The 25,632-nt window shown below is 46.3% G+C and overlaps 2 protein-coding genes across 2 annotated transcripts in view; one reads left to right on the top strand and one right to left on the bottom strand.

The window, feature by feature from the left end:
* Positions 1–7,714: 7,714 nt before the first annotated feature.
* GDF5 (growth differentiation factor 5) lies at positions 7,715–10,770 on the bottom strand. Its single transcript, XM_054644329.2, has 2 exons — positions 10,137–10,770; positions 7,715–8,583 (listed from the first exon to the last, which is right to left on the bottom strand). Exons 1-2 carry the CDS (start codon positions 10,768–10,770, stop codon positions 7,715–7,717), a joined length of 1,503 nt encoding a protein of 500 aa, XP_054500304.1.
* A 4,066-nt stretch (positions 10,771–14,836) lies between these two features.
* The window catches only part of CEP250 (centrosomal protein 250), a 29,931-nt gene continuing 19,135 nt past the window's right edge, over positions 14,837–25,632 (top strand). Inside the window, exons 1-14 of the mRNA XM_054644328.2 lie at positions 14,837–15,051; positions 15,643–15,699; positions 16,369–16,451; positions 17,019–17,184; positions 18,515–18,621; positions 20,260–20,487; positions 21,069–21,165; positions 21,648–21,746; positions 22,504–22,665; positions 22,971–23,149; positions 23,602–23,784; positions 23,913–24,057; positions 24,337–24,483; positions 24,662–24,892. Coding sequence (XP_054500303.2) covers positions 14,935–15,051; positions 15,643–15,699; positions 16,369–16,451; positions 17,019–17,184; positions 18,515–18,621; positions 20,260–20,487; positions 21,069–21,165; positions 21,648–21,746; positions 22,504–22,665; positions 22,971–23,149; positions 23,602–23,784; positions 23,913–24,057; positions 24,337–24,483; positions 24,662–24,892 — 2,001 coding nt within the window. The 5' untranslated portion in view covers positions 14,837–14,934. The remainder of the gene's footprint in view (positions 15,052–15,642; positions 15,700–16,368; positions 16,452–17,018; positions 17,185–18,514; positions 18,622–20,259; positions 20,488–21,068; positions 21,166–21,647; positions 21,747–22,503; positions 22,666–22,970; positions 23,150–23,601; positions 23,785–23,912; positions 24,058–24,336; positions 24,484–24,661; positions 24,893–25,632) is intronic.

The following is a 25,632-nucleotide window of genomic DNA, read 5'->3' as shown; positions in this document are numbered from 1 at the left end:
CTCCTGCCAGTTTCTCAAGTCCTTTCTTTTTGTCCTCTCTCCTTCCTCCCACTCAGTGTTTGTTGCCTGTCTCTGACTAATCCAGCAGCTGTTCTCACAATGCTCCTGAACCACCAGGCTGCTGAACCAGCTGTTTACCTAACAGCACAGGAAGTAAAAGAATCAGTCAAATGTGGAAGCATGTACTTTAAGTCCTTCCTCGAGGTCATATCAGCTATTCTCCAGGGGTGTACCGGGGTAGGTGTCTGTCTCAGCTCTGCTTTGCAATCTGTCCAGCTTCATGCCTGTGGGGCACAGGCAGGAATGTGACTTTCCCAGTAGCAGTGAGAGACATGGGGAGTTCCCCTTCCTGGTGCCTCCAGGCAGGCAGAAATGCAGCAGAGAAAAGGAAATGGGCCCAAGCTCTCATCACCTTGGCAATTAAAAAACCTCCCAACAAAACCAGGGACTCTTGTGTTTAATAGGAGCCTCTCCACTCCTTTTTCTCCTGCACAGTATGGTCCTCTCGTGCCTGCAGCTGAATCCCAGCAGGACAGAGGGACCCAAACACCAGCCCCTGTCCCCGACCAGGAGGCTCATTTGGGACACCGTGCCTGGTGTCACTCACCAGCTCCTGCCTGGCACAGAGGCTTCAGCTCACTCTCCCGGGGCCTGGCTCTGCCCTCGTGCTGTTGGGAATGCTGCTCACTTTAGTGCTCTGAATCAGCTGCTGGAGCCAAGGGCTGCTGAGAAAAGCACAAAAATGCCAAAGTTAAGCACTTTGTAAAGTCCAGAGCTACCTTTAACCCCAGGCTGCACCTCCTAGGAGAAGACAGACTGCTTGTGCCTGGGGCCCAGCACTGTGATCAGGGGCCTAGGGCCCACATCTGTGATCCACCTGAGGTCTCATAAATGAAAGTCCCTCATTCTGCAGACTCAGGTTTCTAACCCCTATGAGTTTGAACTCCCACCACAGCACACATGGCCACAGGTAGTGTTGTGGGAAAGTTACTGCTATTTCTGTCTGTTCAATGCCACTGTCAGAAGTTATTTGCCTCTGCTGAGCTTCTGAAATATTGTACCAGCAAAGGTGTGGCCACAGGACCAGGGCAGGGATCATCCTCCAGTGCTGGGCACTGGTGAGGCTTCACCCCAAATCCTGGGACTAGTTCTGGATCCCTCATGGCAAGAAAGACATTGAGGGGCTGGAGCATGTCCAGAGAAGGGCAGTGGAGCTGGGGAAGGGTCTGGAGCACAGGTGTGATGACAAGAAGCTGAGAGAGCTGGGTGGGTTCAGCCAGGAGAAAAGGAGACTCAGGAGGGAAGGAAATTGTAGCCAGGTGGGGGTTGGTCTCTTCACCCATGTAACAAGTGACAGGACAAGAGAAAAACATCCTCGGGTTTGCCAGGGGAGATTTCGGTTGGATACTGAGGTCAATTTTTCATAGAAGGGGTGGTCAGTCTTTGAACAGGCTGCCCATGGCAGTGGTGGAGTCACCATGCCTGGAGGTGCTCAACAATGTGTGGATGTGGCACCTGGGACATGGGTTAGTGGTAAACCAGGCAATGTTAGGTTAAGGGTTGGACTCCGTGATCTTGGAGGTCATTCCCCAACATTAATGATTGTGTGATTCCATGATCGAGCCACCTCTTGATCTAAGCCTGCAGCAGCTTCTGGCCTGGAGCCCTCAGAAAAGCCCTGGAAGCCACTAGCAGGGAGGACAGGAAAGTGCTAAGAAAGAATTACTTTCACCAAGCCCTCAGAATAAGGGGTTTTTTACCTGGTAGGCACATAGAGAGAATTATAGAATCATTTAGGTTGGAAAAGACCTCTGAGATCATTGAGTCCAACCTTTGACCGATCCCTACCTTGTCAACTAAACCATAGCACTGAGTGTCACATCCAGTTGTTTCTTCAACAGCTCCAGGGATGGTGACTCCACCACCTCCCTGGGCAGCCCCTGCCAATGCTTGACAACTCTTTCTGTGAAGAAATTCTTCCTGGTGGCCAAGCTGAACCCCCCCGGCACACCTTGAGTCTGCGTCCTCTTGTCCTTGTGTTTGTCACCTGGATGTGTCAGTTCCCCCAGCAGCCCTGCCACCCACCCAGCTCCTGTACACTTGGAGGTGCATCCACTCTGCAGCTCCTCCTGTGTTTGCCCCACCTTAATATTCAGTCTTTCATCCAGACCCAGCCCCTGCTGTGGGGGCTGCCTGTCTGTGTCCCCCCAAGAGCCGCTTGTCCCCAGGTCCTCTCCCCCAGCCACGTTCCCTCCTCCTGCTTCTCCCCTCACTGCCTTTAGCCCTTAAATCCTCCCTAGCTGGGTTCCTGTAACCTGATCACCAACCCTAGAGTTAATGACTTCTTCGCCATCTGAAGTTTATGAGCCTTGTTTCACCTTTGCAGAAAAGAGAGCTGTGGGGAAGGTATCCATCCCCTTCTCTCAGCATGGGGAGAACCCAAGTTGTGCTTCTCTTCTAAAATTTCTGGAGAAAGATTAATGTTTTCAAGGCATTTGCATGAACAAACTGAAATGCCTCTGGTTTTATCAGTTAAAGCCTTATTTCTGACTTTATGCCACAATCAATGGCATTGTGTAAAAACAGGCAGATGGAAACTGGATGTGCAGAAGCAATTCCTTCATTTTAGTTCCATTTAATTAGTTGAATAACATTTCTCTGGCAGTATGATGGGCAGAGCCTGCTCAGCCTGGATTCCTGGATGGCAAATTATGGCTCAAGATATTATATCAAATAGATTCTAAGAGAAAAAAACAGTGAAAAGAACATTTTCTGTCCCCTAGCAGAGGGTCAGCCAATTAATCACTGTTATTGTTGACTAAGTCATTTTTTCTTGACAGCTGTGCCCTTCAAAATGACATCAGGGGAAACTGAATCCATTTGCATTACTTCAGCTGGCCAAATCACTGCAGAAAGTTGAAACTAGTTCTGAAAAAAAACAACCAGGCAAACAGGGACATCAGTGAACTTGGAATGACAGAATAAATGGGCTATTCTGAGTACTCAGCAAAGTGCATTTACTGCTCTGTATTTACTGTTTTTCAAAAAATGTTAAGATTATTGTTTATTGGATTTGTTGAGAAGCAATGAAATCTCCTGCAATTTTATTTTGAAATATCATTTTACTACCCAACAGCAATAGTAAAATCCATAAAATAACACGATTGACCAGGACTATGGAGTAAAAAAAATATTGTTTGCTTTGTACATTCTTATTACTCTTGGCTAAGATGTTATAAAAGCAGTATCTTTTAACACCTTTTATTATACAAGGGTCAAGGGGTTTTTATGTTTCTTAAAGAAAGCTTCAAATAGCCCACATAGCGGGTTCCTGCATCTTTCATATGGCTGCTGTATAAACAAGCCCATTTTACACAGGAAATGACATAACCATGTAAAAGTGTACACGGAGTTTAGGCACATATTCAAACACTAATGGGAATGCATTGTTTTCAATGGCATACTTTTATGTTTACCTATTGAGCTTAGTACCCATATTTTAGCCAAATACAACAAAAATTATCCACACATACCTGTCTTATAGTGTACTGTTTATTTGAAATTTGGACCTTCACAAAGACTCTCGTGGGACAGATAATGACCCTAAAAAGTAAATACAAATGAGGCATTCTCAGTGAGAGTGAAACCTGCCATCATAAAGGTGGAAAGCTAAACTTTTAACCTGTATTGCTTTACAGCTCAGGTTTCTGCCATCCAGTTGCTCACATCAACTCACCCATGGGAAGAAAGCCGTAACAATAATTTAGGGTGTCTATCTTTGCACATTATATAATGACCTGGCTGAAGAAAGTAGTGCCAAAATCCTGGAGTCATAGAATCACAGAATCACTCAGGCTGGAAAAGACTTCCACTGAACCACATCAGCAAATGTCACATCTGCTTGTTTGCTGAACTTCCAGGGATGGGTGACTCCACCACTTCCTTGGCCAATGTCAGGTTCTCTGATTTCTCTGTTTCTCTCCAGTTTCTGTGCCGAGTGTCAACTCCAGGGTGTGCCTTATTCCTAAACCCCTGGGTTTGGAGGGGAATGAAGATTGAGTGAACCCTGCCTGGGTATTTCTTTTGTGCTCATCCATGCCATTCATGTACCTGGAGAAGTTTCAATGCCTGTTTCTGTCCACGTTCCAGGTAACTGAAACTGAGACTGCCAGGTAAGGTCTTGACAAGATTGGCAACAATTTGTGAGAAGACAGAAGTTTGTTGTGCCTGGGGATTCCAATGCCTCCAGCAATGTACCAATAAAGCACCTATAGGCTAGTACACATTTACACCATGGGCAAAGTCAGTAGAGCATTCCAGAACAAAATAGTGTAGAACTGCAATTTCCAGGCTTTTCGGACAATTTCACAATGTAAATGCAAAAGGACACACTGGTCATCACAATATTGGTTTATAGCTAATGGTATCAAACAAGAATGCTCAAATTTAGAGCTAAAAGTGAAAAAACCCTACCTTATTCCTATGTCCATGATTATAAACTCCTCACTTTGAGCTGAACCAAACTTGAGCAGTGCCAGGGCTGTCCCTTCTGGATGCCACCACATTTGAGAGACCAGCCAAGCAAACTGAATGTCATGTTACCTCCTAACCCAGACACTTGGGCTTAAACTGCTTCTGTTTTGGCCAAAGCCGTTTTTGAAGCAGTAATAATCCATTATGATTCCAGCATTTTACTGTCTGTACCTTCAAATTTGTTTAAACTGATATTACAGACCTATTGATGGTTTGGTTTTTTATTTTCCTTTCTAGGTATAACTCCCACCAAGCAGAATGTAGGCTTTTTAATGATTACCAAAGGATATTTGTTAAGACTTCAGTTTGACAGTATTTCTTTTCATTTTTCCTCAGATCATACTGTTTACTTTGGGATAATTGCAAAACTATGGCATATTTTCCATTTAGATGCTGATACACACTCAATTTAAATACCATTTACCTGAGCTTTTATTTTGCTTTATTCATGCATTGAAAAACTCATACAAGGACAGCAAGAAAGAACCTCAGAGAGGTTTATACCTATTAGGTTTTAGAAACTTTCTGTTGTGACCAGCCTCACCAGGACTCTCAGGCCGATCACCAGCTCTGCAGAGGAATTTTCCTCCTCAGATTTCCAAACTATCATGCCTCATGACTCACCAGTGCTCCTGTCCACCACAGTTGTTACAGCACTTGATGAATCCAGGTGTACTGAAGCAAACTGCCCCGTGCAGGCAGTCCTAATCCCAGGAGTTAACTTGTCTTAGCTTAGATTTGCTGCAAGTGTATTTAAATAGGCAGTATTTGCTATTTTAAACTGATCACCCTTAGCCATTGAGAAACCTGTGTGGTTAGTAACTGGCATGGCACAGCTGTGTCTCAAAGGTCAGAGCAGAGATTTCCTTGGGAACGTGCAAACAGCATTCCCAGAGTGGGAGCTGCACATGCCTAAGGAAAAAAGGAGACAACCCTTTGTCATGGTCATTGAGCAAACCTCTCCAGGAGATAGGTGGAGCCAGTGCTAGAGAAAGCTGCAAACACACCTGAGAACAGCCAGGAGCTGGAAAAGAACTGTTTGAACAGATCAGGGGGAAAAAAAACGCCTGAGCTGCCCTCCTGGCTTTGGACTTGGCAGGGGAATGTTTTCGCTCCTACTGTAGCAACAGTAAAAATCAGCAGTATTTAAATCAGGTTTTAGTAAAGCTTAGACTTGTAGTTTTGAAAGACTGGCTGATGAAAGGCAGGTAGTGCTGGGGCCAGTAACTGCTGTGCCTGGCCTAAGGCTCCATGAGGATGAGGAAGAGCAGGACCTGGAAAGGGACGCTGGGAGTCCAGAAGGGAGATGGGGAATCCCTGCAGGCAGCCCTGACCCACTGAAAAGACCCATAAAACACCCGAATTTCTATGTGCCTGCTGCCCTGCTGGGCATTCACCATCGGGGCAGGGGCAGCTTTCTGGCCCCGGGTGTGCAGCAGGTGAGCAGTGCCTGCAGGCAGGAAAACCAGGCAGTGTCAGCCCCTCCAAGCCAGGCAGTGCCAGTCTCTGCAGGCAGGAATGATGGCACTGAGCAAATCCCACAGACCAAATCTCCCTACAGGGCTGTTCTGCATCCCTGAGCTGCAGGTGAGGGCACAGGGCAGGTCCCCTGCACAGGGGTTCCCCAGGTGTCTGGCAGCAAGGATGCTTATCCAGGTGCATTAAGCTGGTTAAAGGCTGAGCTACCCAGAGAGTGCAGGAGGAAGGGCAGAGCTTTATGTCACTGTTTATGGCCATTGATCAGGAATTTAGGATGGTTTGCTGCTGGTGTGAGCTGGAACATGTCCAGACTGGGGCACTGAGCAGAAGGACCTTGGGGACTGTACTCAGCTCCCTGCCTCTACCACACACCAGTGATGCTCTGCAGAGCCAGGAAATCTTATGACTCGATGGTCTAAGAAATATCCAACCTTAGCATTTATATTTTGTACTATGGATAAACTCCTTCAGTAATTTCTGTTGGTTCATAGGACTTTTCTGATCCATCTGTAGTTGAACATTTGGTACCTAGTTTTGTGGGTGGAAACATACAGGGGCAATCCCATTTATAATCCATGTCTGTAATAGATAAAGGGGATATACAAGCACACAGCCCGTGGAGGCTGGAATAAATGGATACCAAAGCTCTTTTGCAACCATCTGCATAACTCATTTTTGCCCCAAACACATCAAGTCACAGTGTCATTCCCCACCAGATCAAACCAGGCCTTCCTTTCAGATCTTTCTTTCAATGTTTCCACAGTTTCTCTCTGTGGCAGCAAAATACACAGACATGTTTTGCATACCCCTGGTATTCTGCTGCATGGAAAAGTCCCTTTCACTTCTATTTATTGTACAAAAACATAAAACAATTTCTTAATTGTGTTATAATTATGCAGAGTTGGACAGCTAGGCACAATGCAGCACTGTGTCAATAATTTATTACATCTTATGCCATAATTGAACACTTTTACTATGAGCACTTGAGAACAACTTGGACCTTATACAGAATAATATATTTTGCTACATAATAATGGAAAGGTGGATACTTAAGAAAGATGTGTAGCTTGGAGGAAAACATACATGGAAGCAAATACCTCCTGCATCACCTATCTTTATGTAAAACTTAAAACTAAGCCAAAATATTATATTTAATGACCCCTTTTTATATATGCATAGTTTCAAGAGCTAATCAGAAGGAAATCGTATTACAGTGCAACTATTTACACCAAGATGGGGGCACACCAGAACACAACAACTCTTGTCAACATTGGGACTCTTTTCTCACATTTATGAATGGACAAAGCACATGGGAATCAGACAGAAATTCATTCTCAAGAACAATGTTCAAGGAACAAACAGGTCATATCCACAGCTCACTGATATCATCTCTATCCACTGCCTTGAGGCTAAAAGCAGGAGATCTCAAGGTGTACAGATATCATCTTCTCTGTCATGGACTTCACTTAGAGTCAGTCCTGTGTTGCCAGCGGCACAGGGCCTTAAATCCAGCTGTGTTACAGCATTCAAATGCTACGGCAATATGTCCATGGAGAGACACAGAAACGCTGGATTTATTGCTACATCCTTGTAAACACACTTACCCTAGGGGTAAGAAATCTAGTTAACCTTGTTTGAGGAGAAGTTATGTCCAATGTGTCAAATTACCTTTCATAACATATTCACGTGAGCAGCTGTTCTGCTACCTACAGCCACAGGACTCCACCACCATGTCCTCGTACTGCTTGTAGACCACGTTGTTTGCAGAGTCAATGAAAAGGATGCTGATGGGGCTCAGCCGGGTTGGGACGCAGCAAGTCGGGGGCGTGGACTCGGGGTCCATGGAGTTCATTAAAGTCTGGATAACTGCATGGTTGGTGGGCTCCAGGTGGGACCGGAGGGGGAATTCACAGAGCCCTTCGCAGTGATACGCCTCATACTCCAGGGGGGCTATTATCCAGTCATCCCAGCCCATATCCTTAAAATTCACATGGAGGGCTTTTCTGCTACACCTCGCCTTCAGATTCTTGGTGGGCCTCTTGCCTTGCCGTGTTGCTAGAGGAGCTCTTCTCTTCCGCCTCTGGTTGAATAAGTACTCATAAACAGTTTTGTCATCTTGGCCAGATCTAGCTTTGATTTCATTGAAGAATAAGTCTCTTTTTTTTGTCCTCCCAAACACCAAGAACAGGGCCTTTTCATTGACCTGTCTTCCTGTTCTATTAAATCCCACACTCCTGAGATCAACAGCTCTCCCCCTGTCAAAAGTTTCCAGTTCAAAACACAAGTTAACCAAGTTTTTAAAGTTTCTGAAAAGTTTCCAGATGTCAAACACTTCCCACTTGGGTGTATCGGTGATGCTGACAGTCCGAGAGTCCAAGAGTGTTGAGGCCTGTCTGTTTGTAGAGCAACTAAATAATTTTACTTGGGAAGTTTTTCCAGAAGAATGAGACTTCCAGGTATCAGAAGGTTTTTTTCTCAATATTCGAAGCTCTGCTCCCAGCAAACCATCTTTTTCTAATGCACTGATGTCAAAAATATATTTTTGTTTTCTTATAGTTGGTGCTCGCTCATCTAAAAAAAAAGCACACAGATTTTTAAATGTATATCAATCACAAAGCAATATCACGTATTCAGTTCTCAATGGTTTTCTTCAAATTTGCTTATAAGCCTCAAAGTTAGCCCACAGAACAGAAAAAACATTTTTTGTCTAAGGGATCAGCCCCATGCAGGGACTCAGAAGAACTCAGGGACTCACCAGAGAAATGAGTTTCTGAGTCTGCCTTGTGGAAATCTTTCAATTACCAGTGGGCATTTTCTACCTTCAGAGTTGTGAGTAGCCAGTTAAAAAATAATACTTTTTCAGGGCTGAGCATTCACAGAACCTATTTACACTAATATCCTACTTAAATTACTGAAAGAGAGCTTCAGTAGTGGCCAGGCCTTATGCTGGCTCCAAACATGAGCAAATTTACCCTTAGATGATGCAATAGTAAATTAGTCCTTTAAAACTAGCATCCTCAGGAACTGCCAGACATAAGGATAATTGCCTAATTAACTAAACCCCACGTAATTCACAATTTTTCAAACTGGGCAGAAAAAAATTCCTCACTTTATCCTGACTTTACATTTGCTTGCTTCAGGTGGTGAAGAATATGGCTGAGCCATATTCATTCCAGTGAGGTGACATTAACAGAACCTTCCAGTGGCAAGCTGGGAACCTGAAGGCAGCACTTGTGAGCAGTGCATCCTCCCTTCCCAGCAGCCAAGCTATTAATGAAGAGATGGCAAACAAATCCAGTCCTGGTGAGTCTTTCATCACAATTCCTTCACCAGCCGTGTTGCTTCCTTGAGAATGTGACAAAACTCTTACAAATGTCACTGGAAGCAAGATGGGGCTCACAAAGCAGGGTGGGGAGGTGAACATCATTCATTGGGAGGTTGGTTATTTCTCCTGTGAAAGCAGACACTAGCCCAAATTTCCAGAAGTGTTTGGAACAGGAATGTTCCAAATCCGGAGTCCTGGATGTTACTACCCTTGGTAGCCTGTGTTGAGCTACGGGCTCCTTGGTGCTACCTGAAAGTTTTAAGGTAGTACAGATACACCCCCCCACAGGACAATGACCCCTGGGTCTGCAGAGTAGTTCCTCACAATTCTACCTTGAACAAACCAGACTGTTGCTTTTTGGTTTTGGTTTTTTGTTTTGTTTTTCACAGAATAGCTCTGTTCTTAGCATATTGTTTGTTTTTAGGCACACTACAATCTAACATTAGCTGTTTCCATGAGCTAGTTTCCAGCTAGCTAGGAAGAAAATAAGACAAAAATCCAAAAGGTTTTAAACACCTAAGCATGCAAAGACTCATTGATTTTCAACAATATGCATCTAAAATACTTCCTAAATGTTTTCTTTGGCTGCCACACAACCATCTAGTCCTGCCTGTAAATGAGTTTCCAAGATAAGTCAGGAGGACAAAATCTGCAGCAAAGTTGTGTGATTTCATTAACATTAAAAAGAGCTCTTTGACTTTTCCAAAACATGATTATTTTCCAATACTCTCTGCATTTATAAGCACACTCAGACATCTCTCTCTGTCCACACTCACTCACACACAAGCTCCTTTCTTACCTTGTCCTTTGTCTATAAAGCTGGTTATTGTATTGGCAAGTCCAGCCTCCAGTTTTACACTTCCATTAACACCCTTTCTTTCTGCATCTGAGAGAGTCCTGTACAAAGAGAGCATGTATTCATGTGGCGTTATCGGGGGATGTCGGAAAGTTTCCTTAGCTTCCCTCTGGGTTACAGGCTCTTTAGTCTTTTTGGTTTTGAAAGAATCACTGTCAGTACTGCTTGTGCCAGTTTTTTTCAAAGCCACCTTGCTGCTAAGATTTTGAACCTTTGGAGTCACTGTCCTTACTCCAGAAGGTCTGCTGGGGAGATGTCCTACCTTGCCCTCCGTGGCTGCTGTTCTTGAGGGAACCTTCTTTGAGTCATCGTTCTTGGCCAGCAGAGCTCCAGCCTGAACAGCACTGCTTTTAGTCCTGGCCTTTGAGGTCCCAGCACTGTATCCATGGCTTGCAGTCCTCAATGTACCTGTCCGTGCAGAGGGATTCCTCTCCTTTCCTTCTGCTTTCAAAAAACCTAGTTTAGATCCTGGATTACCCTGGCCTGCTTCAGAATTACTCAGCGCTCCAGGAACTAGATCCAGAGACAGCCAAGTCAAATGCCAAAGCAGTAAAGTGAGAAAATGCAGGATTTTCATCCTCTGGTCTTCCTCTGAATGCCACTAAAGAAAAACTCAGAAAAGGTTCCTCCAGTTTGGCAGAAGAAAACATGAAAGAAATTAAAAACCAAAGTTAGCAAAAATGGTTTTCGTTTGAGATTAAAACATTTCAGATATCGTTGTTCAATACTTGTATCCAGTCCCATAGTGGAAATGCTCATGTACTCAGATATGATCTCCCCTGACTTCAGTTAGCAGCTATAAAGAACTTGTTCTTGAAAAGAGAAAGTTTACCACCTCGTTTTCTTCTGTAAAACTGACTGAAAACTTGAAGGAGTCTTGTTTAAATCCAAGGGTTTTTTTTTTTTTTTCCAAGAAGGAAGAATGGCGTAATGCTGCCTCTGTGTTAAAAGGTTTTTTTAAAGTTTTGAGTTTTGAATCCTTTCCAGTGAAAATATTTCACACACAGAGGCCTGCAGGTGCTCAGAAATCTTTTACAAACCTGAACTCTGGAATTGGAAACGGAATTCCAACAAACCTATTTAATTACTCTCTGATGTCATGCTGTCTAAACTAATTTAACTGCGATATATTTCTTTAAAAAAATCTTCTTTACCCTTTTCATTAGCATGAGTCATACTCTGCCTCATGTGAAACAGCTCCACAGGCTCAAAACTCCAGAGGATGCCTTTTCAAGTGGCAGTATGACCTCTGCCTCAGCCCTCGATGAACTTCACGTTCAGACAGGACAAACTGCAAGATCAACAACTGAGAGCTGTCACACAGTCCACTGGACACATACATAAACTAATTTAGAAATAACTCATGTAGCTCTTTTTCCAGAGAACTTCTAACAGTGCCTTCACTCCGTCCCCCTGTGACTGAAGGGCTGTGCTGTAACGCAGGCGCTTAACGAGGGTAACATTTAATTTTACACAAACTCAACAGGGCCGTGCCCGCAGTCAGTGTATTTTGGCTTATTTATTGCTGCGCTTAAAAAACCCCGTGTCAGCGCAGCTGGAGAAGCAGCTCCTGCCGGAGGGGATGCCCCGCGGGGCGGGCGCGGTGCAGCGGGGCAGCAGTGCACCCTGCAGGCAGCCATCCTCCTCCTCCTCCTCCTACTCCTTCTTCAGAGCCACTCGGGACCTGGAGGCAGGCGAACCCAGTCTTTCCTCCCGAGACTGCTGAACACCAGCCTTTGTTTTAATTTTAGATGCAAAATGTCCAAGAGCTGCTGACCCCGGGGCGCCAAGAAGGCTGCGGGTCAAAACCAGAGCTCCTCGCTGTCAGGGCTGCCCTGCAGCTTTCAGCCAGGTGTGTCTTTGATAACCTGCACAAAATGAACTGTTGTTCAAAATGAGCCTTCGGGAAAGGAGGCACTGGGCTGGACTCAGCAGGGATTACTGGGACCCATCTCTCATCTTGCACAGATGCTAAGCCCAGTCCTTCTGCAATTGCCTTTCTTTTTGAGTTAAGATGAAAGGAAAAAGGTACACCACCTTTTAGCTTGTTCTGTGTGTGCTGTAGCATTCCCCACCCACCCTGACCAGTATCAGAAGCAGTGAACTGCTTTCATAAATAGCAACCTGCATGCCATGAGGAGCTCTGGATGCTTCACTTGTTTTGATGGAGGAACTGAAGGATAGAAGAGTTCAGTGATTTTTCAGATGTCACAAATAAGGTAGATTCAAATCACAGTCCTCCTGATTTTGATCTAATGGCCCTTCCTCTGAAGTCAGTTGTACTTTTGATATTTCCCTACAAAATAAAGCAGCTTCTCCTGGGAGTTACCTTTGGTGAAACCATTCCCCAGCAGTGACTCCACACCATCCCATGGCCCTCCCAGCCATACCATCACTTTATCCTTCCCATATTGCCCACCTTTCTGCTGGGTGGTGTGCTGTTCTGCACCGTGGGGGTATTGATCAGCTTGCCAGTAAGCCACAAAAGTAGCTAAATGTTGAATTTCCACTTTTAATCTATCCAGCTTCCAGTTTTCACATTGCTTGTAAAAATTTAATATCTTTAAAAGGTTGTTTGCTCTATCAAACTTGGCTGAGATTTGCAAACAGATTTACAAATGACATAAGAGATGGGACGTGAAAGAGCAGGAGGCTGGACAATGTGATTACATGGGCCTTGTCTTAGTAAATCAAATTAAAGCATGATCATTGATATGTTCAAAGAATATTTACATGTCTGAGATTTAAAAATCTTAGTGGGCTGGACAGAGCTAGGCAGAAAGAAAAAGGAAAAGCAAGCAAAACAAGGTGTGCAAACTAATCTCTCTCTTTAAAAGAGGCTCTCTTGAAGCAAACACCGTCTTAGTGCTTGGAACCATGGGAGCACAGATGCTGTGGAGTGCACTGAGCCCCACAGACCCCAGAGTGGAATGCTGACCCTGAACAAGACCCACAGACTGGGGGGTTCCTATCATCCCTACACCAAAGTGGAGTCATTCCAGCTGGCTAAACTCAAACTCCACTGCAGGAGTTCAGTGTGTAGCTGGAAACCCTCCTGCTGGGGAGGCTCTGGATTACAGGGCACAGCGGCAGTGGTGCTCCAAGCCTCCCACTGCTCACCACCAGCCACATTTCTGTGCCACTCCCCTCGAGTGGTCAGGTTCATGTAGCCCATGTGTCCTCCTGAGCCTGTTCTGTGACAGCAGCTCCTCCCTCACACGGTTTGGGTGGGATTTGAAAAGGGAGGGCCACCTGTGTCCCTGCTCCCTGAAGTGCCTTTCCTCCTGTCCTCCAGATCCTGACATTATGCCTACATGAGCTGTGACGCCTTCTCAGACAATCTCAGCCCTTCTGGCTGTCCAGCATGGTCTAGAGGAAGGGATCACTCTGAGAAGCCAGAGGAAGATTTCACAGTGTTGAAAACACTGCCATTCCCTGAGGATGAACAGCTCCATTGGATATGTGATGCCAAGAGTTAGAATTTGCTCTCTGCTGCAAACTTGCAGTTGAAGCTGCACATGGAAGCCTTTAGAGTGATCTATCAGGAAATTCATTGTCCTTTCCCAGGTGCACTCATTTCCAGAAAGGACTTAAAAGATTGAGTTAACTCCATACATTAGGCCATTTGCTGTCACATTGTTTTGCTTATTGAAACTAATTATCATTCTATTTCTGTGAGGATTTAGACCTCTGCACCATAGCTCTTGGGCAACTGCTTTTTAAAAGTGAAGTTATAATTTAGGAAGGAACTTGACAGCTCTGTACTTTTCAGAAGGAAAGAATTGCACAAAATCTACAGATGTTAAAATTAAAACTTGCTTGTCTTGGGCCAGAGCAAAACAAATGTAATGATGCTTCCACTTCCATGTGAAGGTGGCATAATTTAAAACAATGTTGTGCTGTTAAATAAAAAGTTGGAAGTCCAAAGAAATAATTGTGTCATTGGTTATCAATAAACTTGGCTACATGTGCAAACAGTAGTGAACTACAAAGCACAGAATCATAGAAACATGGAATATCCTGAGCAGGAGTGTTATTTTTGTTTCTTGATTCCACAGATGTACCTAATTTCCCCAACTCTGAACTAAGTGGAATTTTTTTTTTCTTATTTTTGGTACCTCTGCCTGTTACCAGTTAGAGAAATAAAGGGTTTGTTTCAAGCTTCTTCAAGCCTATTCACTAACAAGAGTTCCTGCATTTGGTATACAATGTTAATTAGCCTGAGTTGCCTTTGATAGGTATTGTTCATCTTTGCAATAGAAGCATGTTTAAATGATTCAAGACTTGAGAGAGAGATCCCGAGATGCCAAATTACTTTGCTGACCAAAGAGAATTTTGGTGGCAATTCATTTATTCCACCTCTTTTTAAAAAAACAGAATGTCAGTGATGAAGCATTCACAGACACGGGAAAAAGCAGGGACTGAAAACAAGCCAGCGTTCTTCAGCAGCCAAATACAAAATGAAACATATTTTTAGCAATAGGGTTAACTTAACTAACTCCCAGAACAATTCCCGATGAAATGCAGAGGGTTCACTATCACTGTATTTTCTGATTACATTCCCTGCCGGAGCGGAAGCGCCCGCAGCGGCCCGCGCTGGGCCCGCCACGGGCAGGCCGCGCCGCCCCTCACGGAGCCTGCGCTGCCTCCGGCCGGCCCCGGGGAGCCGCTCCTCCCGCCGCCGGCGGGGCGGGACCCTCGGGGCGGGCTGGGCCGGGCCCCGGGCTGGGCTGGGCCGGCCATGGCGGGCAGCGCGGGCCATGGGGAGCTCAGCCCGGGCTCGCTGCGGCGGCGGCTGCGGAGCGCGGAGGAGGCGCAGCAGCGCCAGGCGGGGCTGGTGCGGCAGCTGCAGGACGAGGTGAGCAGCGGGCGGTGCCCGGCGGCGGGGAGCGGGAGCGGGGCCGCCCGCGCTGCCCATGGGGACTCGGCGGGAACCTGCGGGGCCTCCCCGGGCGGGCGGCGCCGAGCTCGGAGCTCGGGGCGGGGAGGCTCCGGGAGCGCCCGTCCCGCCGCGGTCTCGCTGCCGAGCCCCTCCTGATCTCCGTGCCTGCAGCATCGCCGCTGTTCGGCCCCGTTAGCGGGGTTTGTCCCAGGCAGGAGTCGCGCTGGTTTGCTCGCAGAGCAAGTTTGAAAACTCATTTCGGTCTCTTCAAGGACCCCCTTGAACAGCCAGCTGTTGGCTCGGGGTACGCGGGGGCCATAGGTCACGTAGAGCTGCCCGCGGCCGTCCCATCGTTCTGCTTGCTGCCGCTGTCTCAGGTGAGCAGACAGCGCTACTCCTGAAAGAAACCCCGCCCCAATCTCTGTCATAGTACAGTGAAACTTCCCTATATTGCAGTGACTTCTTGTGGAGCGTATCAGAATCACTCTTGGACAGAGCCAGAGAAAAGTTAATGTGGGGTGAGTGGAGTCTATAACAAGTTGCTTCTCTCATGTTCATTCCATTCAGGTACTGCAGTACCAGACCTGGTGTCGAGAGTTGGAGCAGCAAATGAAAGCTGGAGGGGTGAGTGTGCTGCAGGTTGTGAACTAAAAAGGGTGTATCTAATGTTCCCAAATGTAGACCAATAAAACCTCTACAATCCAATTACAAGAAAGCAGATTTTTACTGTCTGAGGTTTTAGAGAAACACTGTGAATTTTCCCATCAGTGTTTTGTCCATTTGCCATTCTTATAGCAGTCAGTAGTCCCAGAAAACCCAGTTAAGGATTTTAATTTTGTGAAAGTGTGCTTCATTGGAATTACATTTCTGCTGGGTCTCAGGTGAGGACTGTGCTGTGTGTTACAGCTGTCCTGGAGAAAGAACCAGTTGAAACAGCTTTTTGGAAGTCAGGAAGGCTGGTGGTCAACATACAGAACTGGATTTGTGTATTTCTTTCTGCTTCATAGCTAAAGTAAAGCTAGAAGCCAAAGGGTGGAAGAATAGGAGAGCATTCCCAGGCTTCAAGTCCAAATCAGCACTTGAGGTTGTGAAGTGAGGACACATAATAGTGGGAGAGTGAGGAGAGCTACTCACACTAACACCCTTCCCTTCCTCCCTGTAGTCACAACACTGTTACACCTGGAAGAAGCATGAGCTCCTGAGATACCCAACAAATGGATGGGAAAATGGTGAATGCTGACAGTTGTGGAGGAAACACTATCATTTGACTAAACATTTCCTTTCTTCTTAAAGGGATCTCTTCCAGGCAGGTGGGAAGCCACAGCAGACCCCAGCCTGGAGAAAGCACTGCTTCAGGTGGAAGAGGAGCAGCAAAGGTACAAGGAAGAAGCATTTCTTCATACTTGGTATCCTGGATGCTCATGGAAGTGAGGGAAAACCTGTCGGTGCTACCTGGTCTCCTCAAGGGGAAGCGGTTGGGCAAGCTGCTTTGACAGGAGAAAGGTCCACAATCTGCTTTCTGTGGTGCAGTAATAGTGCTGTGTGCTGAGTGGCTCTGCTTTGAGTGGGGAAGTGGGGTGTGTATTCTGGGTGAAAGGTCCCTTTCCAGCCAAAATTATTCTGTGGTTCAGTAGGTGAACGACTCTGGACAGTGCTATAGAAAAGTGATGCATCCAGTGACCATCAGCATGAAGAGGGGGCAAATTGTTACTTGTGGGCATCGTCAAGGTTGAAGGGGAAACCAAAATCATGGATGGAAATTGAAGGCTCAAAGCACAGAGAAGCAAATGAGGTTTTCATCACAGAGAGATCTTAGTTAACCCTGTAAAATGCTTTTACTGCCTCTCAGACAACAAAGTCATTGTTAAAGGAGCTGGAAAATCACAGGGATGCTGGAGAGCTGTTGTTCAGTGACCTTCTTGTTGTTTCTCTCTCTTTCCAAGGTGTGAGAATCTGGCAGAAGTGAACACTCTCCTGCGGGAGCACCTTGATAAAGCCAGCGAGGTTAATTCTGCCCTCAGGGAAGATGTTGGGAAACTGACGGCGGATTGGATGAGGGCCCGGGAGGAGCTGGAGCTGAAGGAGAGTGAATGGCGCAGTGAACGGGAGGTGAGGATGGGCCAAGGGAGTGCCAGAGTGGAATGGGAATGGGAATGCCTTTTGTTCCTTGTTGGGGTACCTGCTGCCGATTCCCTGACTTCTGGGACTCTGGCTGGGCCCTCCCAGGGGGCTCCCCTGTTGGGGGAGACCCTCCTGGAGCAGTCTTGTGTCAGGAAAGAGAGACACACTTGATCTTTTCGGTCTTCAGGTTCTTGTTTATTGTTATCTTATGTAGAGTTTTGCACTCTGTCCACACCAGGCTCAGTGCACTGGAAAAGCACCACGAAAATGACCAACAGTATTTTGTTACAAGGTCTTTTAAAGCTAAACTATCCAATTAAGAACTGACACCTAGATTATTTTGCCTTTTAACCCAATAACTGATCCCAAAGAGCCCACAATGCGGACTTCTCCACCCAATTACAAAATGCCACCCAAACCCATGAGGAAGGAGGAAGAAGAAGCATGAAGAAGAAGCCCAGGATGACACCCTGTGCCCTCCATCTTGCTTCCATCCACTACATACTAAAAATCCTAAAACCTAAATTTCTCATCAAGTGATGCACCTACACTACTCTCTACAATCTACTTCACACCCTAGTGGATTCTAGTCTATTCTGGAGTTTAGGAAACTTTCTCCATGAATGAGGGTCAAAGTCAGTGTTCCCCTGGGGATCAGGGCACCCCAGAGCAGACAGGAAAATATTCCTGGTGCCCTGGGTTTCCACAGTTCCTGGCATGGAGAACTTGCTGTGTGGAGGCTGTGGCTCTGCTGAGGATGTACTGGTGCTGGACAGGGGTGTGGGAGGGAGGAGTGTCAGCAGAGGGTGCTGGGGGGAGATGCCCACCTTCTGTCACTGCACTACTTGGTCAAGAAGATAGAGCTGGGGGCACTGTAGGGCAGTCACAGGAACACCTTTCTCTATAACAGTTCCTTAATCCTGGTTTGAGCAATTGAGACCAGAGAGGTCTATGTGCGTTCAGACTCAAAGTGGCCAACACAGGAACAAGACAGCCCTCTTGTACTGACTGCTTGTTGTAAGCCAACCTGGCACTGGCCTTGAAGGAGTTTGTGTTCTTCTGCTGGGACTTTGAGGTGGTGAATCACCATCAGCTTGCTTTGCTGCCACCCACTGCCATGGGAGAAGTGTGGGTGTTCCCCTCTGGGCAGGTGGTTCCCTTCTGTGAGCCTTTGTGGTGCCTCTTCAGTCCCTGATGCCCCTGGTGCAGTAGTTATTAAAAGGCACCTGGTGATGGTGATTTACTCCCCCCTGTCTGAGAGATGTTACAGTGACAGTGAAGGCTGAATTGGCATTTCTTTTTGTCTTTGCACGTTTAGCTTTATGACAGCTACTTAAGGGGGGAACACGCCCGCCTGCTGGGGCTGTGGCGGCAGGTGCTGACCTTGCGCCGCCTCTTCCTGGAGATGAAAACTGCCACAGACCGGTGAGTGGGGACTGGGGCGACATCTCCTGCAGCAAACGAGTGCCTTGCTTCCTTTTGGGTCCTGCCTTTTGAACCTCCATGTTGCATTAGTTACAGCAGAGGTAGGATTTCTCCTTTGGCAGTCAGAAGCAATGCCATTCAGCTTTGAGCTGGTCTCCCAGGAGTTGGCTGGCTGCTGGTCTTCTGTCATGGACATATTTTATGAAAAATCCTTTTGTTATGATCTTTAGAAGCTGAGAGGCCTCAGAAAAAAAATGTAAACAAAATTATCTGCTGTTGTGGAATGCAACAGGTGCATCTTTGATTTGGCTCATGTGGTTGTTTTTAATTAATTGCCAATCACAGTCCAGCTGTCTCAGACTCTCTGGTCAGTCACAAGATTTTATTATCATCCCTTCCTTTCTATTCCTTGCTAGCCTACTGATGAAATCCTTTCTTCTGTTCTTTTAGTATAGTTTTAATATATAATTTTCTTTTAATATAATATATATAATAAAATAATAAATCAGCCTTCTGATACATGGAGTCAAGATTCTTGTCTCTTCCCTTGTCCTGGGACCCCTGTGAACACAACCACATTCTTCAGATAAAGGTGAAGGGTTTGGGCCATAAGGACAGCAGAGGCTGTGAGCAGGCAGTGACTGTGATGATGTGTGGGCATGTGAACACAGGCACAAAAATGCATGGAAACCTGGGAAGAGACTCACTGAAGCTGTGCATGCAGCATATAGAGTGGTCTCTTTTATGAAATTATAAAAACCTGCCTTTAAAAAATCTTACCAGATTTCCCACTACTCCTAAGAGAAAGATGATTAATGCATATTTTTTCCCTTTTCATTTCCAGGATACATTTATTCTGGTCAATTTGTATCTACTTACTCCTCTTCCAGCATTACTGAGAGAAAGAATAGCTTCTCTGCCCTGTTACTGCATTTGTTCAATTTGTTTTGTTTAGTTTGATACCTCTTTTTATGGTTGTTTCCTTGTTCTTGGACTCTCTGAAGTTTTTTTCTCCCAAGAAAAATAGTGTAGCCATAATAGTACCTTCTGGTGTCAACATGCACTTTCAAACTCTGGGTTACTGTAAACCATTTGTCTTAATTGATTATTATAAGTCTCCCCTATTGTGTAGAGTCTGCCTGACCTGCTATCTAGTACTTGTGTTGTTTGTGCTTTTATGTTACAGCATTTCAGGCTGATTCTTACACTACCTTTCTGAAATGTTTTATTATATAGGTATAGTCTTGAGCTTCTTAGTAGTCCAAGTGGGGATAATGGAGTACTCAAAAGCAGAGTATATAAAAACTGGGGATCTTGGTAAAATTCCTAATATCTAGTAATGATAATTACAGTATGTTAATAAGAGTAATTAGAGGTGCTTCAGGCCTTCTGGCCTGTGCCGTATCTTACTTCTTATATCTGAGAAGAAAACAGACTCCACACTTGGCTACCTGGTAAAGTCATTGTTCAGCTGTCAAGATGTGTCCTGGTCCCCAGGTGTCAGATGAATGACTTGTCCCCAGCAAAGACATCACCTTGTCTGCCAGCTCTTCCTTATGCATGATTGCATGCTTCAGAAGTGAATCAGCTGATAGAGATGGTGGAGTGAACATTGGCTTTTTCTTGGTTCCTCTTCAGAGATTTGTCAGAGCTGAAGGCAGAACAGATGAGGCTTTCTGGATCTATTCTTGTGAGCTGCTCTCGCCTGAACTCCTGTGTGCAGCTCAGGGAGTCCATCCCTCTGGGTAAACCTGTCCTGAAGGATCAGGCAGAGCAGCAAGTGGAACCAAAAATAAACCAGACAGCTCAGGAAGTGATAGCCTTACAAGTCAGGTGTGACATGGAGAAGAAAGAGCTTCAGGACAGGTAAAGTTGTTTTAACTTTGCTATTACCGCATTATCTTTTGTAGGAACTTCTTGGGTTCACAGACGGGCTGTGCTCACATTTAGAACTGCCCTGCACAGCCCTGTGTCTGTCCCCAGTCAAACTCTTGCCTTCAACAGAAAGGATGGAAAAAAGTACCTGCCTGACAGAAATTCTTCCAAGTAAGACAAGACTGAAGAAGAGATAGCCTCTGATAGTGCTTTTGCTGTTAACCGATTCTTGGTGAAAAACTGAATTCAGCATAAAGAGAGTTGTGTTTCTTGTACAGCCCTTTTACTTTTCAGGGCTGTGTGAAGGAATTGAGAGGAATTTGCCCAGGGCCACCATAAGCACTGCAGCACCTCTCTGCTGACAGTTCCTTGCAAGACTGAGTGCAGAGGCCTTTGGGGCAAGAAGTTCCATTGTGCAACATCAAGCCTATTAACCTGCAGAGATGAATGCTGCCTTTGCTGTGTTTTCTGGGTTGAACTTTGCTATGCTATGCTTTGGGGAGCTGCTTGGCTCTTTAACAGGTGCTGGTGTGCAAAGCTTTTGGAATGGCACGTAGACCTTCTCTTCTCAGGGTGATGGAGCTCTCAGCCTTGCTTGTACAGTCTCAGAAGCAGAACGAGGAGAAGGAGAAGACCATGAAAACACTTAACGACACAGTGGAGATTCTAGTATGTTTTACCTTTACCTGGGAGATAGCCCAGTGTTTGCTCTCCAGCCTGAACACAGAGGTGTGGCTTCCTCAGGAGAAACAGTGGTAAAGATGCCCAGTGTATGGGAACATCAGGCACCTTACCAAAATATTCCTTGTGTGTTCAGCAGATGTGGAGTCAGTCCAGATGCAGGCAGTTCCAGAGGAACTGCAGACAGTTCAGGTGTCTTCCTCTGAGGGGTTGCACCAGTGCTCTTCCACCTGTGACTTTAGGTCTCTGGGGATCAGAGTTCCTTGGAACTGACCATTTAATAGCAGTCTATAAAAACTAGCTTTTGGTCTTCCTTGTAGTTTTAGTAGAGAAGAAATGGAATAGATATGGACAGGAATATACTGGAATCACTAGAGCTGAGACTTAGCAGTGTGACTGCTACTGAGGATGGGAATGCTGCAGATGGGAGCAGCTCTTCCGTGCCCACTCTTTCTTTATTCTGTTCTCAGGAATCAAGTTGGATAGAGAAAGAATTTGCAGCTTCATTGACTAACAGTGCCAAAGAAGAGAATCTTTTCCTTCAAAAGCTGATTAAAAATATCACTGAGGTGAGTACAGACCTGGTACAGGGACCACATCCCTGTAAATTTGATTTTGAAGTATTTGAGGAAGGCAGCAGACTGGCCTAGGGACTAGAGATACATGTTGTGTACTATCTGTGTTAACTGCCATTGCCTGTTTAATTTTTAGACCACTTTTCTGACACAGAACCTGTTCTAGCTTGTGAGTTGCTGTGCTGTGACAATTCAGTGAGCCATTAGAAGTTCCAGTACCTTTGCCTTCACCACCCCAGAGGTCTCTCTTGGACTGTGTTTTTGGAGTGTGCTTCTTGACATTTGTGTTCCTGTGTTTCTTGGGCAATTCCCTCACCCTCTTTGAGCAATGGGTCTGCTGTTCTTCACATCTTTATGAAAGGTCACTGTCTCAGTCGATGCACTTGCCTGTGCTGCTCCTTCCTCAGTGTTCACTGACCATTATAATCTCCTGAGAATTACAGCTTTCAGGGGTAACCTTAACTTAGTCCCAAAGTTCTTGTAATAGTGAAAGGTTTAGTTGTCAGCTCTTCTGCACAGCTGCATGAAAGTGAGTGTTCAGGCAGCCTCCAGCCACTTCACATGTGTGAAGAGTAGCTGTATTCAGAAATCCCAGGAGTACGTGTAGCCACAGGGACAAACCTTTGTGGACTGAAGAAACAAGAAAATTGAGTTTTTTATGACTCCAGGGTAAAGTGGGAGGAAAACGAAAACAAGATAAAGAAAACCAAGTAGAATGAGCAAAGACTAACAGCTGGATGTGGGCTTTCAGATGGTGCTAGATGACAGTGACAGCATGGTCAGCATTATCTGCACTGGCAGTTCCCAGCATGCAGACTCTGGGCACATCTTCTCAGCTCCGAGATGTGTTGATACAGGGCGTGCCTTTGGACTGGTTCTGGAAGCACTGGCAAGGATGCGAGGGGCAACACGGGTGAGAGCTTTGTGTCTTCCCCAGTGGCCACAGGCTCAGTGCTGAGGCCTTGCTCAGCTCAACACCTTTCCATTTGCTCAGCCACTTGAGGCACTTCTTTGCTCCTTCATACTCTTGCTCCTGCACTGCTTTGCTGGTCTTCCCAGCTCTGTGTTCTGCTGCTTTTCTCTCCTTGATGCCCACCCTCTCAGCACAGCTTTTGCCTTCAGGGAAGCTGTCTCAGCTAGCTCTTTTTCCAGCTCTCTGGAGCCACCTTCCTTGCTCCTTATTGCTCATTTGTGCTCCTTCCCTGCCTGTTCCTGCAGGCCCTGAGAGAAGAACTTTCTGCTAGGCAGGACTCAAACAAATTCCTGCTGCAGCAGCAGAGGCATCAGGAAGAGAAGTGCAGGGAGGTGCAGCAAAGGCTTGAGCAACTGGAGGAGAAATGCAAGAAGTCCAGCAGCCACCAACAGCACCTTCAGTCTTTAGTAGAAACACTCAGAAGGTGAGTCTCTCCTCCTCCTCCTACATTCCAGAGGCAATCTGCTTCCAGGTCTGGGAGGTCAGAGGTGTCCTGGGTGAAGAAATCACCTGCCTACCATGTGTAGGCCTCAGTGTGGCTCTCGAGCCTTGTCCTGTCTGGGTTTTTCATGCTCTACTGGGACTCCCAAGGCTGTCTGGGAGATGCAGAGCCATATTGGAATAGAAGACTCCTTCTTTTCGTCGTGCTGCTTCCCTGAATTCTGTTCTTTGCGTGCCCCTGCCCAGCCACTGCTTGTCACTGAAGGAAGGCAAAATCCTGCCTTCCTTTCCCTTTGCCTCTGGAGGATTTCCTTGGGAGGGAAAGAGCAAGGTCTTCCTTAGCCCACTGCCCCCAGCTCCATCCTGGAGTGCAGAAAATGGCATTGCTGACTCTACAGGCCTCTTGCTTCTTCTGACTGGGCCTTGTCTCTGCAGTGACTGTGCAAACCTCGAGAAAACCAGGGAAGAGCTACAGGAACAGCTTGGATTAAGGGAGCGAGAAGCTTCATGTCTGCGTCAGAGTAACACTGAGCTGCAGATGAGGGAGGAGTCAGCCCAGGCAGAAAAGGCAGAGCAGCAGGACAGGATGGAGAGAGCACGCCGTGAGCAGGAGCTCCTGTGAGTGTTAAAGCTTTCTCTGGCAGTGCTGGGCTTGAGGAGGCCCAGTGTGAAGGAACGAATGGTGCCTGCTCCTCTCTTGTAGCATAGACTGTTTTTCTATACAAACCTCTTTCCCCTTCTCATAGAATGAAGGACCTGGCTGCACTTGAGGAAAAACACTCATTACTGCAGAGCGAGTTGGTAATCAAGAGACAGACACTGGAGAAATTGCAGCTTCAGAAGGATCTGCTGGAGCAAGAGAAGGATGAGTTTGCCATGGCTCTGGAGAAGGTATGGACACCTTGTTCCTAGGCAGCACTTGTGGGAGTGGGAGCTGTGCTACCAAGATCACCTGAGATGCTGTTTCTGGCAGTAGAAGAGAGGGACACTGTTGTTCTTCTTGGAAAAAGGTGATCCAACCAGACAGGCTCTTTGGGATCATTGGTCCCCATGATCTTACTGAGAGCTCTGCCCTAGGAATAAGTCAAAGACACCCAGGAGAGGTGGAGTGGCTGCCTGCAGTCTGGGATTTTGCTGCCCTTGTTGTCCTATTGTTCTTTGCCTCTCCAGGCAGAGCGGTCAGTGGCAGAGCTGACAGGGGCTCAGAACAAGCTGAATGCTGAAAGAGCTGATCTACAGGCTGCAGCAGCAAAGATGAGCAGCATCAATGAAGCTCTTGCATTGGACAAAGTGCAGCTGAACAAATACGTGTGGCAGGTGAGCAGAGTTGCCAGAGATGTGCCAGATGTTTGTCTCCAGCTGCTGCTGCTTCTCAGCCTTCTTATCTTGGCACAGTCTGCCCAACTGACTCTGGCAGCATTCCTTTTGTGTCTGAGACAATCTTTCATAGTAATTCTTCCTGTACTTTATTTCCTCTATGTTTCTGTGATTCTAGCTGGAGCAAGAGAAGGAAGTTTTGTCTGCTAAAGTGGATGAGATGGAGAGAGCAAAGATCTGTGAGCAGGAGAAGTTGAACTTCTGTGAAAGAGCAAACAAAGAGCTCTGTGCAGAGAAAGCCCGGCTAGAGAAGCTACTGAAGGAAGCAGAGGAGCAACGGGAGGAGCTGTGGCTGGAGCTTAGGACACTGGGAGAGGAGAAAGCAGAAACCCAGGAGAAATTCCATCAGGTGACCAAAAGTATGGTGCATCCACGTGGGCACTGGGCTGCTTGGATGAGAGAAGCTTTACCTGGTGGATTCTGCAGTGGTTTTGTCAAGGGGACATGTAGTAGTGCTCGAGGTCACAAGGCTTTGCTTGCTCCTTTTTGGAAATGTGTGGGTGGCTTGCAGAGCTGTTCCACAGTTCTTGGAGTTGTCCTCTGCTTCTACAGAGTCTTTCAGTCCACCTGTCTTTGTTGGCCTCTTTTTTGGCTCTTGATAAGTTGCGAAGAGATAATTGTGTTGTCCATGAATCTGAGTGGGTGGCAAAAGAAACTGTGGCAAAAGGATCAAATTCTGTAGCTCTGAATCCTTTTTCTGAAAAAAAACCAGGTCTGCACGTTTCTGTTGATGCTTTTTGTCATGAAGTTGGAGCATGTCCATAGAAGGGAACGGAGCTTGGGAAGGGTCTGGAGCACAGGTGTGACCGGGAGCAGCTGAGGGAGCTGGGGGGGCTCAGCCTGGAGAAAAGGAGGCTCAGGGGGCACCTTCTTGCTCTCTACAAGTCCCTGTGACAGGAAGCTGCAGCCAGGTGAGGGTCAGGCTCTGCTCCCAGGGAACAAGGGACAGGAGAAGAGGAAACAGCCCCAAGCTGTGGCCGGGGAGGTTTGGATTGGATGTTACAGGATAGCTGCAAGAGAAGGCTATGTTTCAGAGGGTCTCTGTCAGACACTCTCAGGTCTGGGCAATGTGGTAGGTTTGGCAAATGC

This window comes from Agelaius phoeniceus, chromosome 17 (assembly GCF_051311805.1).
Source record: "Agelaius phoeniceus isolate bAgePho1 chromosome 17, bAgePho1.hap1, whole genome shotgun sequence".
In the NCBI taxonomy this organism is placed as follows: domain Eukaryota; kingdom Metazoa; phylum Chordata; class Aves; order Passeriformes; family Icteridae; genus Agelaius; species Agelaius phoeniceus.
This window is presented reverse-complemented; position numbering and strand designations above follow the sequence as displayed.